General features: G+C 31.8%; 1 protein-coding gene across 1 annotated transcript in view; it reads right to left on the bottom strand.

Moving 5' to 3' along the window:
- CDH19 (cadherin 19) overlaps positions 1-16807 on the bottom strand; it is a 161005-nt gene that overhangs the window by 16978 nt on the left and 127220 nt on the right. The window contains exons 8-10 of the mRNA XM_072952277.1: positions 16204-16457; positions 11602-11723; positions 5097-5218 (exon numbers count right to left, since the gene is read on the bottom strand). Coding sequence (XP_072808378.1) covers positions 5097-5218; positions 11602-11723; positions 16204-16457 — 498 coding nt within the window. The remainder of the gene's footprint in view (positions 1-5096; positions 5219-11601; positions 11724-16203; positions 16458-16807) is intronic.

Below are 16807 nucleotides of genomic sequence, written 5' to 3'. Positions count from 1 at the left end.
ATTTTTTAGTCTGATATTATTTTTCATTTAAAAAAACAGTAGATAATTCAAAATTTAAAATTTTATATCCATAATGACAGAGAAAGTAAAATTGACAGAAGAAGCTATTTCACAGTTCTTTGATGATCAGAAGACAAACACCAAAAGCAGAAACCAGCACTACAGATTCAGGATGATAGTGAAACTGAGCAGGTAAGCAACGCTTCATTCAGACTATGAGTCTTTAGGTGAAGACAGGGCACATGAATATTCTCACAACCAAGAATTAACAAGTGAAACATACGATTCTAAGGATAAAAAAAAAATAGAGTAATCAACTTCTTAGTCACTCAACAGGAAGGACTTCATCACAGTATATTTTTTGATAAGATCTAGACTGCCCCCATTTTTTGCCAAAAATAAACATGATGATGTTTTCTCACCTTTTATAAAAATTTTGCATCAAAATCTACTTCATTTATCTTGCAAATTGGTGAAGCTAGAATGTATCAAAATGTAGCTGGCAGGAAAGGGATGCTATAGAATTTTTTTTAAGTAGATTGATTATTCTATGTGCCATTTATAAATCTAAAGATTAAATGCTTTGCAGTCATGGAACAAAGAAGACAGTTATTCTTTCTCCAAGAAATACGAGCAGTAAAAGATTTTTTTTTTAATTTCTGAAAGTATTACATATTGGTAAATACACACTTGCCATGTTTACATTTTATTAACGTTGATCAGGAGGGCCATAACATTCCCGTCAGCTTGACTCAGTTTCAGGCAGGTTTCTTCCTGACTAGAGGCTCCTGATCAAAATTTTCTTAGAGCAATTGCAGTAGAAAACATATAATTGCAAATTCCTTCTCTGCCCCTTTGGAATAGAGATAAATGTAGCCTCTTCCCATTTTATAATGCTGGATGGTCTCTCTCAAGGACCTGGAAACCATCCCTTTGAAATGTCATCATCAAGAAAGACAGGGCCCCTAGCTGTGTAGCTGTGTCTCTGTAGGAGATGGGGAGCCTAACAGGAAACATGGATGGTCTAAGCACACAGACCAACCTCCTTGCTGATGTGCCCTCCAGGACTTTTTCACCAGCTCACCCCATTGAGTAAAACTCTACTGCCTTTTGTTTCAATAGATTTCAGTTCCCCTCTCTCCCCCATCGCAACAGTCTCAACCATTTGCAATTATCTTGAATAACACCTTCCTTGCTTAACTAGTGTCTGGGGCAATTTCTCTTTGACACATTTTAATAAAGTTTTTTTGCATGGTCACTTTATTCATACAGCTGTGAGTGGCTCATAAAATTACATAGTTTTTAAAAAAGTAAATTGGACCAAATGTTAAGACATGAGAGCTATCTTCCCCTTGGAATAGTGAGAATTGAGGCTGTTGACACTTTCTTCTTCAAAAACTATCACCTCTGTACATGTTCATGTCAAAAATCTTTTTTTGTTTCCTTCCTACCTCACTGGTCACACCTACTTAATATCTTCTGCTGGCTTCTCTTCCTTTACATAATCCTTAAATATTGCCCTTTCCAAAGGCTCTGTCCTATTTTTTTTTTTTCATATTCTCACTTTATATTTTCTTTCTGGGTAACATTGTATGTTTTCTTACCTATAAATATTCTAGTAAGTCCAAGATAACTATTGTTAAATTTGAGTGGATCTTCCCTTTTCTGCTTTTACCTGACCTGTAAGCAACAAATGAAACAAGTAATAAGCCCTTCCTCCTTCGAACACTTTATTTGTTCTCTAGGTTACAACCCTCTCCCGGCTTGCTCCTTACAAATTTTGTTTTCTGGTGTCTCTCAACCCTCAACACGTGACATGGAGTATCCAGGTCTCCTCAGTCTTTAGACTTGTTTCTCTGTCTACACTCTCTCCTCAAGGGATCTCATCAACCCAAAGTTTTAAATATCATGTATAAGGCTGATAAATTCAAATGTGTATCTACGGAGAATTGGAGAGAAAAGTACTCTATCACTGCTTTAAGAAGAAAAGTCTTCATGCTCTGTTCATTTATTCATCTAATTATTATTATAAAGAATATCAAAAAAACCCTCACTCATTTGTAAGTATTTTATAATCTAGAAAACATGCAAAAATACGCAAATATAATCTAGAGACAGCTCATTTGACAAACATGCAAGATCTACTCAAACTAGGTATAGAGAGAGAGCAAAATATAATGGTTATAACATGCATGGATTCTGATGCCAGCACTTGGGATAAAATATCTCTCTGTCTTTATTTAGGAAGCAACAAATTCTCTGAGCCTCAGTTACTTCACCTGGAGAATGAGGCATGTAACATATCTTCCTCATGTATTTTTTTTTTTTGAGAATTAAATGGGTTAATGTTTATAATATTGCTAGAATCATGTGTAGGACGTTGTAAAAAAATACTTATTTGTTTAAAAATGGTTTGATTGCTTATGCTAAATTTGAGTTCAGTTTTGCAATATAGTTAAAATTTAAGTTAGATCAGGCAGAGGCATTTCCAAATGAAGTTTTGATAAGAACAAAACTATATGGTAGAAAGTATAGTTAATGTTTTGAAAAACAAGCCGTTCAGAGTGTGGACAAGAAGGTTTTTTTTTTTTTTAAACCGAGGTAGATAAAGTTGTGACCAAATCAAAGAGAGTGTTAAATACCAGGCCAGGGATTTTTGCACTTTTATGTGCTGGTATTGGGAAAATCATTGACTTTTTTAACAATGAATTCAGAAACCTGTTTTGTAGGAAATTTCATCTGCTCTGCCCTCTACTATTAATTCATCTGTGCCTAATGCCCAAAGCCTGCTATGATGATGCTTTCTGGGTTGGTGAGCAGTGAGTAGAAAAAAAAAACACTCATAACTCAAAATAGCTGATTGTTCCACTATATTACGAATGTACTGACTTCTGAGTTCTTGCTTATGAGCCAGGATCTATGAAAAGAACGAACAGCCCACTCAGTCAGTAAAGATATGAATGGCTTCTGGTGCAATACTGAAGGGAGCTAGTTTCCACCAGAAATGTGTATTTCCATCTTGTCACATGATGCAAGAGTTGAAAAAGGTTATTTTTAATTATGATTGTTATTATAAACGACAATTGAGAAGTTAGAACAAAAGGTCCCCTGTGGTCACTGGACACAGGTAGCATTCTCCTAGAAGCATTCATCACCCAGGGCTAGGGCTCTGGTTCCAGTCTCTTATTGTGTAAATTGTGTGGTATTCCCAGATCTGCCCAACTCAGGATGGCTCAGACCACTGAACATGCAATTTTTTTGGGTAAGGGGACTTACCACCCAGGACATTTACAAAAATAAATGTATAAATATGAAGTAAATTAAGCCTGTTTTTTTTAAAGTTTCGGACTACATTGTCCAATCAATGGGTTAATCTGAACACATTCATTTTTATGTAAAGTATATAAAATAACATACCACCTAGTTTTATACATTTAATTTGATATATACAACAAAGTATACTTTTACTTATAGTTATAAAAATGTAATTCATGGGAAATATGCTAATATAATACGTATAGGTTAGAAATTTGTAAGATAAATTGATTCCAAAAATTATGTGAAGTTTAAGGAAACTGGTTTACTACAAAGTACAAAGCATCACTTATTATACTTACATGAATTATTTAAATGATTTTTTAAAAGTTGCTTATTTGGTGATGTGTCAGGTAACCAGATATGTTTGAAATATTTGAGAAAATCAGATATATTAAATTTCTAAGTATATGATCTATTTATAATACCAAGTTCAAAGAATAATTAAGCCCATTTTCTATAGAAGCTATGGATCCCACCTCATTTGTGTTCTTTTTTTGTGATTCTTTCCATCCTGTGTTGTATGTTCACACGTTTCTGAATTAATGTGCTTTTGGATCCAGAGAACAGTGCTGCATTATGTCTCAAAAAGTTTTATATTCATGTTTCACTTTATCAGAAACCCTGAGTCTTAATCCATTCAAAATATGTAGCTTAAGTTTAAATTCACTTGTATATTTATAATCATTTAAAAATTGTTTTCAAAAATATCTTTAGGAAATACTTATAGGCAAGATTTGAGAATTATTTCCAGAATAAAATGGATCATAGGATAAACTTAGCTGAATAAATTTCACAAGACATATTAAGAACCATTGATGATTTCCAGTATGTCACAGTTGAATAATTCATGACAGTTAAGATATATTTATTTTTTAAGATATGCCTATTTTTTTTACTACATTAGAAAGTTGAAAGGAAAATATAATGTTGGCTACTACTATTTATTGGTAGAAAATTATAATTTTCACTTCTGTAAAATTCAGTTTGCCTCCAACTAGCTTCCTTGATACATTCAAGTCTATTTAAAATAACTGATTTCATAGTATATATATATATAATGTATGATATACTTATTCAGTATTTTGAAAACTAATTTATAACTTTTTAAAAATGTTTTATGACCTTTAATAGGGTACCTAAGAAAAATGTAAAGTTATTATGTACTGGAACTGAGGCATTCAAAGAAGAATCTAATTTAAACTCTACATTTTACAAATGAAAAAAGTAAGCTCCACATGAATAAACGTGTGAAATAAATTGTGAAGTAATAATAATGTATGTTGCAGTGAGCATGCTCTTTTAAGTCTTCACATATTTAGTACTTCTTTTGAAGCTGAGTTTCACTTGTGTTGATGTCTGATAGGAAAAAATTCCAGCTCTTTCCTTTACGTGTTTATGCTTATCTATCCTTTCATCTTTATCTTCATGATGAATGGACAAATAAACGTTAATTAAAATCATTTATTCTATGGAACCACAAAAAATATTCTTTTCTATATTACATTGAGAAAGTACAAAGGAGTTACTATTGAAACTTGAGTGTCAGCAGATTTTTCAAACATCTGAGGAATTTGGAAGTAGACAACTTGAAGTTTCCATTGTTTTTTTTCAAAAAAGAAATTTAAATTATGCAGAACTTACAGCATTACAGCATGTAACTAATATAGTTAAATAAAGCCTATTTTTACTATTTCAACATATGAAGAATACATAACAAAAGTTATTCTGTATAACTCATGGCAACATGTAGACATCAGCAATTAATTACGGGCTCTTACCTGACCAGAGCCTGCATTTTCACAAACATAAGGCTCATAGTATTCAGAGAGCTCAGGAGCATGATCGTTGATGTTCAGAACTTGCACATACACAGGGACTGAAGACATCTGTTCTGCATTGGCTGCAAGTTGAGTATAGAGAAATGAAAATAAAGAATGCTAATGCCGTCTTTAAGAGGAAATGGTCATGAAAACTACATTGGAGGCTACTTGGTATATTTTTATTTCACTTGAATAAAAGCTGTCTATTACAGTTAAAAAGTATAAAGCCAGTTAGCAAACAAATGGTCACTCCAACTACCTAGTGAATTTAGGATGAACTGTGTGACAGATGGTGGTGTTAAGTCCTCCTACTTAAGGCTAGTAATTGTTTATCTTGAGAACACACCTGCAGTGGATCTCTTTCTGATTTGGCAATCTCTTAGTGATTTACTGTGATGCACATCAAATTCTAGTTCAATACTTTTTAACTATAAAACTGTTTCTATTCCACCTTGTGGAGAGGTTTCCAGGTTGAGATGTGATTTTGTTTGTAATTATTTTCCCCAATAAATAACAGTTGCAATTATGATAGAAACTGTAAGTTTCAATTAATTAAAATTAAAACGGCAAGTTTTATTGCATACAAAAGAAATCCGTGGCCTTTAGGAAATACAAAAAGCATGAAGAATTATCATTTGAGGCTCTTTTCTATTGTATTACATTAAATAGATTAAAAAGCATACACAATATTGTAAATCAACTATACTTCAATTAAAAAAATTACAATATGAAAATATACTTCTAGAAATTTCAAGATGAAATTATTCAAAACTTAAGGCTCATATTTTATGGTTTAAATAAATATCCCTATAGAACAACTTTCTGCTTCAGTAAGTAAAATGGAAAAAGGATTTCAGTTACAAATAAATTTAAGGAAAATGAGTAAGAAATTTATTTAAAATTTTTATCTTTTTTCTGAAAATCCTGTTTAAAATTAAGTTCAAATTAAACCTTTGGCATGACTACGCAAAGCATACATATATCTTCACAGCTTCATTTGAAAGTAGTTAGTCATTCTATTCACTTAGTTGGCATGTTGATAAATAGCTTGGTGCTTAATTTGGGAAGCTTTCCAGGAAAAAGACTAAGCACATTGAACTTCATTTGCTGGGAAAACAAATGTTAAAATGGAACATCTCTTTCCCATAATCAGCATAACTATTATGCTGCAAACTTCTAGGTAATTAACACATGCAACAAGTGTTTTTGTAAAAATTTTATGTGATGCCCTGTTTTACACTATTCAAGTGATTTCTTTATATCACTATATCTTAAATGATTTAAATGATCAAATAATTATTTTTGATATCAGTATTATGGTAATAAGAAATTAGCACTTACAATTATTTTCTCCAAAATTGTTCTAAAATTAGCTTAACAATGCGTATTGAAAAAAAATCAAGACAGAGAAAAAAAAATACATGAAAATTGGTTCCTCTACGTGACAAAAGTTCTAAGCAGTTTCCCTTGAAAATGGAACATTTTCAAAGTTTATCTTCAAAGATGAGTTAAATGATATTAACCTTGTGAGTTTCTCAGAATATTTATCTAATTATACTTTATTTTGGAATTTTATTTCCCATCCTGTAACTTTTTAGCTTTAGGATACAAATAATAATGGGATTTGTGAACAAAAAATACTGCAAACCATATCAGTAAGGAAAGAATGCTGAAGCCATCAAGTCATCAGCGGCTGCCGCCACCCCCAAGGGAAGACAAGCCTGCAGCCTAGCCTCTGCAGCCACTCACAATGGTGCACCCTGAGGGGACTCAGAATAAGAAAGGACAGGACACTGGTCTAGATAGCTAGATGCTTGTCAAAGGAATGAATTCAATGAGCCCAAATGTTTACTTCCTCCCATACATAGAAAAGCACTACATTCTTTTAACTTGAGATGCCTGGTTTTCTTTAGAGAACAAGTAATCTTTTATTGTTCCAACTACCTGGCCTTTTTTGTAAAGCTCCTGTATATCCTGCTCCTCCCCTACCTCTGTGGAGCAGTCCCTCAGAGCGATATGAGAGGCTGTCATCCTGCCTCGGGTCTTCCCGTCAAATAAAACATAACTCTCAACTTTTAGGCTGTGCATTTATTTCAGACAGGTTATATCAAATCTCTATATAAAAGTATTTTTTTACTATAAGAAAACTGATTTATAGCAACAGGAGCATATCATCATGGACTGTATAATTTCTGTACTTGATAACATTTCCAATCACTTGATAACATTTCCAATCACTTATTTCTGAAACAGTGATTAACTTCTAAGTATTAAATTCCACATAAAATAAATATATACAAGTTATATGCAGTTTGCCTTTCACAGACATTTAAAATTTCCTCCTTGACTGTATTTTTAATCTTATTTATAAATTTTAATATAATATTCTATAATCCACAAAATTTCAAGTTTAAAAATTTAGTAAATGGACATTTTAGCTTTAGGTGATCAATTTCAGCATTGATCTAATTATATTTTATGAAATTCTGTATTTAAAATTACATATCTCCTTTCATTATATCACATGTTTTATTCTATTTCCCCCTGAATTTACTTTGAAGACTTATTTACTTGCTTTTCCTCCAGAGAACTAGTGTTTTCCATTAATTTATTTTTTAAAAGTTACATGTATTTTGTTATGCTGTCTTCAAAAATCAAATGATAATTGCAATGTAAATATATTCTGGCTCTACTGTTTCAAAAGCAAATTTATTTAAAAACAAAAACAAACCCAAAAAACCTCCACATGTTTCTAACATACTTCAGAACACACCGTGTTCTTTAAAATCCATTTAAAAATGTAACCATCTCCCGAGCTCCCTTGAAATCACTGTAGCATTACTAGCCACACATGCTCTCACTGACATATGAACATAGGCAAAGCAACAGCTTCTGAATGAGCTGGTCCCATCTCAGAGCAGAGGCATTATAACACACTTGCAGATGTCGAGTGTTTGACCCTAAGCAATCATACAGTGTGAACCCTCTTTCAACCTGACATTTGAATCATTAATTAAAGTAACTTTGCAATTAAACTTCCTTGTCTTCTAGGAGTAAAAAATGGAAAAATAAATCTTGGTAAAGATTACTGTGCATATATTTAAACCAGAAAACCCTGGGTGAGAGCAAGTTCCATTTTTCATATTCTCAGGAAGAGACAGTGTGGCATAAGATTAAGAAATAAGCTTTGGAATCATATGTAATTGTGATTGACCCCTGGCCCCATCACTGAGGAGTTGGGCGTGCAAGTTGCAGATGTTTCAGATTCATCTTCTGTGTAAATGGAATAATGTTTTTCTCAAATTTTTATTAAGAGCTTTAAAAATGTTCTTACATACAAAGTTTTTCATAATGTGTATATATATATACACTTTAATATTCATATATTTTTTATAAATATATATTTTTATATTCAAAAAATGTAAAAATATTTAATAAAATGTAATTCCTTAAAACTTACCAATACTCATAATCACCTTGCAAAATAGATATTTTATAAATAAATATCTAAACATACAACTAAGAATTAAAAAGACTAGTTTTTTTCCTGGTCAATCACAAATGATACCCAGTTTTTATTATTATTTTATTGTTTATTTTCCCTGACATATACACCATTGTAATACCTATGATCTTTAGTATAAACCTATGTAATAAATAATCTTGTAAAAGATTAATTAAAATAGTTCTACTACCTGAATATTATATGTATATACATACACACACACATATTATCTATGGTTTCCTTAATACTGTAGGGAGTGTTGATCTGCTGCTAAGCAGTATATAGCTTTAAAAGCTAAAGTCTCATCTAGTTATGAAATATTTGGGTATCACCTGTGAACACAATATAAAGTGACAATTATAATTATTAGATCATATACTTTGTTTATGGTATATATGTACATATGCATACATATATTTAATTAATAATTTTTATGGTCAGCAGCTATCTTTCAACCCAAAGATTTGTACTACTGTTTTTATTTCATGTTGTGATGCTAAATTTTACTTCCACTGTCTAAAGAAAAAAAATGGGGCACCAAAAAATACTTCAAACAATGTTTCTCTAGAAATCTTCATGACATCTCTCTGATAAAAAGTAATCATGTAATTAATGGAATAGGATATAATTAAATTACCTTGAAAACTTTCATACCAATCATTCATTCATTCTTTTTTTTTTTGTATTTACTTATAAAAGATTAGAGCATTTTGTGTCTCAGAAAATACATGATGGATTTTAAAGATTCTGCTTTCTAAGAATTAAATTGTAGCATTTCTAATTTAACAGAAGTCAATGATACAGACTTATAAAAATTCCTCTTATATATAAAGTGAAATTACAATGGATAATTATTTATCTAAATTAATTAAAACACGCTCTTTTAATAGCTGAAAGCTATTTTATGGAGAAACACATTTTCAAAGATGTCCAGTCTTCCTTTGAACTGATTTGAATTCTTTTTTCAACAGATTTGTAAATTGTGATATTATAAATAATTTGTTCCCTGAAATATTCAGTGAATAAAAGCTCCTTGATTTTAGAATAAACATCTTTGTGTTTTCTGAAACCAAAAGCCTTGGCATTTTTCTGCAGCAGCAGACATTTACTCCCTTGCAACAATTGCTCCCCATCATTTATTGTTTAGTTAAACAGAAAATTCAAAACCCAGACCCTGTCTTCCTACAGTTACCACTCAATGTGTGTCAAAAAATTTGCAAGAGGTGTTTTCTACTCCATTATCTCACCAGTCAATGCTCAATACACTGAGTAGAAAGATACATGTTTAAACACTTAAAGAACAAGCCAAGAAAGTAAACAAGGGTGTTAAAAGTCTATGTAAAATCATTTATGAAAGGATGCATTCTGAAACATTGCAAATTCACAAATTGAATCCTTAACTGTACTATATTAAGTCCATCCACTAAATAATGGGGATGATTTTGATCATCTTTTCTACTGTGTTCTAACTATTCTTTGAGCTTAAATGTATATGACTCATTTAATAACTGATTAATTAATAATTATGAAGACACAATCTAAGGAGTAAATTGAGATGCCTGTATCTATTTTTTACAACCTGAAAATGGAATCACCTACCTATCTCTGAAAAAAAAAACAACTGGTCATTACTCATTCTGGAAGATGTGATTATCAGCAGAGCTGACACTCTGAGTTTAATTTGAACATGTTTCACTGTTTTTGTGATGTTCAGACAACCAATGAATGTTTGTTGTTTGAATCCTTCTTATTCTTTCTCATAATTTCATTGAAATGACTATTTTTAAATGCCCAAGTTTCAAAAGGCTGCCCTGGAGTGTCATCTTGTCCCCAGTAGGCAACACTATTGCTAACATTTTATCCTAGAAGTAGAACAAGACATAGTCATTCTGCCTCTGACTTCTAGGAGAGTCCTCTCATGAAGTAATACAGTCAGTCCAACCTGATTATAGTTACATTACTGGTCAATTTTAAATTATTCCAAATTTAAAATGTAAAATTTTAATTCCAACACAGTAGTTTTACTACTATTTTAAAAGTAAAACAATGTACAATATTAATTAAACATTTCTCTATATTAAAAACTTTGCTCCAAGGGAAAGAGCTCTATGAAATAATTATTATATGTTCTTTGTAGCCATAACTATGTTTTAAGGGTGGATTTTTTTTTTTGGACAGTACACAAGACTTTCTTCTTTTATTAAACTTTTAACTTAAAAAGGAACCTACAGAGAATATACATAAAAATTGCCCAGTTTGAAAAAAAAACTTGAAACATTTAAATTCAGTTTTTAAAAATTGACTTAAGAATGCATCCATGAGAAATAGAACATATAACTATATAATAAAAAGGTTTTAGAATTTCAAGTGATTGTTTTATTTTGTGCGTTTTTTCTGAATTTTCCATGATTTATTGCTTGAATTAAACATTATTTATTGCCATAATAAAAATAAAGTTATTTAGTGGTAAGTATATAAATAAGCTGTAATAGGAATGATCAGACATTGTTAATTTAAAATAGTAAATTAAATGCACATTTAAATTGACATATTAAAATATCTGTCGGCAGCCTTAAGTGAGTAGGTCATGGGACCCAGGTCAAAGTTCACAATAACTTGCACGTGGTAAGAAGTAAATGTCCGTATGCATTAATACCTAGAGTCAGCATTATGAACAATACGCATGTGCCACTAGCATTATAAAAGGACAGTGCGTACACCTGGGGTACACCACCCACTTGTACTGCAATAAAGTGCTGTTTTGTTCCATGTTGGCTCCTCACACCTTCCAGTTGGGCAGCTCACCTCCTTGAATGCCTGTTTAGCCTCCCTTGGCTGACAGTATCATTTGATTCTAATTTCAGCAACACTTGAAGCTAGCTTTTGCTCTATGTTTAGAGATTACTGAATGGTTTAAAAAATAGTGACCCAATATATGGCTCCCAAATGAGCACTTACCTTTCTCTACAGCTGTAACAGTTAGGTTATACCAGGCACTAATCTCTCGATCAAGATTGTTAGTTGTGGTGATTGTGCCATTGTTATCAATACTGAACACTTTGCTTCTGGTAATTGAATACCTGCACCAAAAGAAAAATACCTTAATTTTAATATTTTCTCTGTATAACACTCTTTAAGCAATAAGACCTTATTAAATACATACACTACATAGCTAATGTGATGCTGAATACATTTCAAAAAGGTAAATCCACACATCTAAGATTCGACTCAGCGGAGATAGAAATACAAAACAAAAACCTAAAACAACCCTGGATTTAAATTGGCGTGTGCTAATCTAGATACATGTCATTCATTCTCATTCCCAAGAAAGAATTTTAGTAAGTGAATGATTTGGTTAAGAAAAGATGGCAAAATGTCATTTGCAAAATGAAGACAAGTACACATAAATGGGAGTAAAAATTAAAGCTTGTGAATCACTTTTTCTTTTTCCTTTGAAGCAACGTTAAACAAATTCCCGGTCGAGGCTGCTGAGTCTCCTTCCTGTACTACGTAGTTGCTTGCTAAATCTGTACGTCATATTATAATTATTTGATTGCTAATGTATGAGAAATGTTTGTTTTTGTTTGTTTAAAGGAAACAATTTGATAATATTTAATAAAAAATACAATGTATATTTATTACATGTATGTATATATATCCATATGTATATATTTATCTCCTAAAAGTTAAGGATAATAATTCTAATATGCTATAAGATCACATATGGAACGAAGCCAGATAAACTTCTCTCATGCAAAAGCCTGGAAAATAATCTCAAACTCCACAATGAAAGAAGCCTTTGAAGTACTCAGCATGCCTTATCCACTTGCAAATGATTAATAATAAAAGTTAAAGAAGAGTAATAACTAGGGTTCAGTGATGGCTTCTCATTGCACGTACATTCCAGAAGACTTTGATGAGGCATCAATGAGGTTTGCCATAATTATGTAGCAAAAGATGAGAATATTTTAATCTTGAATTGACAGGTCTCTAAAAATATCACACTAATTTGTAGGTTGGTGTTCAGTGGAAAATTAAAATAGAAACTACAGAGAATTTAAGCTTTAAAGGAATTCAGTCTTAGCTCTACTCATTTTTAAACCTTTATAAGAAATTTACTTACATATCCACTAGTGGTCACATTTCCTACTTAGATTTGTTGACAAAATGAAACAATAGTTTAAGTTAATATTTTGTAGTAAGCATACAGAATATCCTGTTTCTATGATACATAATTCCAAATAAAACCAACCAAAAAGTTTGAGATTATTTCCAAATAAATTTTTAAAAAAAATATGACCTTGAACCATCAGTAACATTTAAATAATAGTCAATACACACCATTTAGGAAAGGCAAGAAATGTGCAATACGTATTAGAAAGAGCTGGAACTAAAAAGCCTACAATGCAAAGTTTAGACGCTTAGATTAATATTTGGTTCATTTTGCAATTCCTTTTTTAGCGACTCATTCCTCTAAAAATGCTGAATGAATAGAATGTGGCTGTGCAGTTTTCTCAATGCCAACAGCTCTTACTAGAATGACATAAACAAATGATCCTTTCATGCATATAAAGATATCTTTATATCATGTTATTAATTTTCACACGCCTTCACAAAAGTACTGTTCTCACTTCCCAGAAGAACTGAGGCACGTAAAAACGAAGCCTATACACGATGGCTACATCTTCCCAGGTCGGTGCAACTCCACCAGACCTTTCAGGATTTTCAAGCACTTTTTTATGCACAGAGGAAAGATGTTTAAAGGCAGCCTCTCCCACAGGTGACAGACATCCTTGTCATTCTTGAGCTAATCACAAAACTGCTTCTTGCTCATGAGCTGGGCTGTTTCTCACAAACCTGATTACTTGGATTATTTGTCTTTTTATGTGAATGTTGGTAGTTTCTCTCTTTCAGGGAATTTCAAGGAATTGGTCTGAATTCACAGGCACAAAGTTGTTCATAGTATTTCCTTATAATATTGTTTAATGGCTATGGATTCAATAGTTACGTGCCCGCTTTCATTTCTGATAGTGGTCATTTCTGTCTAGTCTCCCTCTTATTTTTCCCCTTGGTCATCTGGTTAGGTTGATCACTTTCACTAGTATTTTGTATTTTCAATAGTATTTCTTTGTATTTTTTTTTAATTTCAGTGCTTCTGCTCTAATGTTTTATATATACATATTATATATATATATTGCTTTCTTGTTTGGATTTAACTTGCTCTTCTTTTTCTAACAGAAAAGACTATACAGACTTTCTCCCCTATTTACAAAACATTACAAAATTTGACTATAAGTTTAGTTAAAAAGGAAACTGTAATGACATCTTAAGAATAAATCATCCACAGTAGTGGCAAAAGAGTATATTCCTTGTATCTGAAATTTAAACAATATGGTAATACAGAGAATGGGGACAAAATGGAAATTTTAAGGAAACCTTCTTATGAAGTTGTAATTTTATGATGGGATTTTTATTACAGACCATTTCTAGGCTCTAATTCCTAACACACTAGGCTCCTTAAAACAACTGTATCATCTCATTTCCAGGTCTAAATGTTGCATTCTTCCTTCATACCACCCCCGGTTTTCATAAGCATTTATCATATAGCTTATTATAACAGTTTATGCCAAGGCATATCTTACACTTTTTCAAGCTTTTCTACCCTTGACAATGACAAGAGTACTTTGTTAAACTGGTTCATTTATCTCAACTAAGACTAGCTGAAAATAAGCCTGGAAATCTCCATGCTTCAAAGAAACAGGTGATTCTCACTCAAGAGGAAAAACTGAGAAATATGAGTTACTGGAATTAAGCAGACACTGTTTACTGTGTGTTAATCCCTTTTCCCCAAGCAGTGGAACATCCCTGAGGGGGAAATACACTGCCCTGTCGTTTCCTTGGCTTTCTATATATTTTGCCATGGGGTGAGTATTAAGGAGGAGATATTATCAAATTAAAACTCAGATTGAAATTATTTGATATTTTCTGGATCTTTTGGTTCCAGAAAAGAAAACAGGGGGGTCGGGGTGGGAGGGACACTCTCCTGAAATGTGTTCTTGTGGCTGTTTTAAATATACATTTAATTTTGTTTTCATGACGTATTTTGAACATTTGCTAAATCAAACTACACCACATTGAAACAAAATCTGTGATCCTAACACATATATGAAAACAATATTATTTAAAAGGTACTTCTAAATGAAAGAATGTCCATAAAAAACATTGAAAGATATTACTTTGGTAGGCTGTCACAAACTATTTTTAAGAGTAATTAATTCAGTATAGAGATGAAAATTATTAATTAAAATATTTTTGGTAGAAAATAAAATAAGTAACCACCAGTAGTGATACTCTAAAATGCAACCTCTGTTAATATTTGGGTGTGGCTCACTTATTTTTCTCATATATTTTACATAATATTTTACTTGTAGTAAACATACAACTATAATAACTTTGTATCATTTAAAAAATCATGCATGTCTTTAGCTACGTTCATAAGCATCATTGTAATGCATTCATCATTGATTGCCTTATTTACACCACTAAGATTAGATATTTAAATTGTTTCCACCATTTATTATTATGAAGGATAATATAATGAACACTTCTAAACATAAAAGAATTTTTTAAACTATGTATTCTTTAAAAAACAAGTAAGTTAATAGATATACTATTTAAAAAATCTCAATTAATGTACGGTTATAATTGTATTAAACACACACATATATATACTACACTTGTAATTGTATTCATTACCGAATTTGCTACTAATAAATAGGAACCATATCTACATATTAGAAGGCAGCATTTTGATAATTAGAAACTACACTGGAAAAGTGAGAGCATCGTCTGTGTCAAAAATTTAAAGACACTTCTTTGTATCGGTAGCCCTTCCAAAGAGCAAAGCAATACCTGCATCTTAATAAGTACATGGAAGTTCGTGTAATTCTCTGGACTGTGAAGTATGGAAATTGGATGAGTAAGGGAAGGTGGTAGAAGGAAACGTGTAACAGGTTTTGTTTTTATGTCTATGCAGATCTACAATGTGAGTATTAAAAAATGCATAGTACCTGAATATAAGAGACCTTTTTAATAGATGGCAAATATTGTTTAACTGTAACACAAAAAGTTATTTCTAACCTGTTGGACTTATTTCATTTTTAAATCCTTTAGTGGTATCCTGTAAAACCTTAGTTAATTTTTTAATGTCATTTTAATTAAATAGTGTTTAGATGAACCACATTGTGATCAGTGTGGTTTCCGCTCTGACTTGGCATAATCAAGAGTTTCATTTCCCTTCCCTCTCTGCCCCAGTTAACAGAGAGTTGACTGCATCAGCTGTTGCAATTTGGTGACTGCCCCTTTCTTGTACATGTTTGCAAGTACTTATTTCACTGCATCTTAATAGTAAGACTTTGTTTTACCTTGTTTAAATTGTTGCAATTTTTGTAAGTACCATAGAGAGAAATATAGATATAGATATATTCTTGTTATAGTTATATGAAATCTTATTTCAAGCTAATCTGTGTTCCCTCATTCATTAATGCAATGCAGACATACCTGATGGGAGATTGCCTCTGATCTGGATCTGTGGCAGAGACGGTGCCCACAGACGATCCGAGGGGGCTTCCTTCAAGGATTTCAAATATGTAATATGAGAAGAGGAAAACAGGGGGTTCATCATCATCTTCCACCTGGACCTTGATCAAAGTGGTGGAAGGCTCAGTGTGGTGTTCCCTGAGGTGCTCAGCAACATGGCGGTTTTTAACTTTTGCTCTAACACGATAGTAGTGCTGGTGCTCAAAATCCACTTTCTACAAAGAAATACAACGTATGCAGAAGAAATGATGTCAGTAACCTGAGGCATTACTCAGGAAAAAAAAAAACTACCCATTAAATAAAATCTCAGTTGCTTTTCAGTCAGGTTTTACTATTTATGTCCTTGGATCCCTCTGATGTTATCATTAAGTAGTAGACAGCAATTCTCTATGTATATTTTGACATTTACATCTATAATAAGATGTTTTTGGTTAATAATAACTATTTTTTACTTAGGATTAAAATTATTCTTTTCTAAGCACAAATATTTTATGGAGTTCAGAATTAATTTCCTGTTACTTAATATATCTTCAAAAAGTTTGTCCTCTGTATTAAAATCTTGAAA

Source organism: Vicugna pacos, chromosome 30 (genome assembly GCF_048564905.1).
Source record: "Vicugna pacos chromosome 30, VicPac4, whole genome shotgun sequence".
Taxonomy (NCBI): domain Eukaryota; kingdom Metazoa; phylum Chordata; class Mammalia; order Artiodactyla; family Camelidae; genus Vicugna; species Vicugna pacos.
Note: the sequence above shows the minus strand (reverse complement) of the source record. Positions and strands in the feature narration are given on the sequence as shown.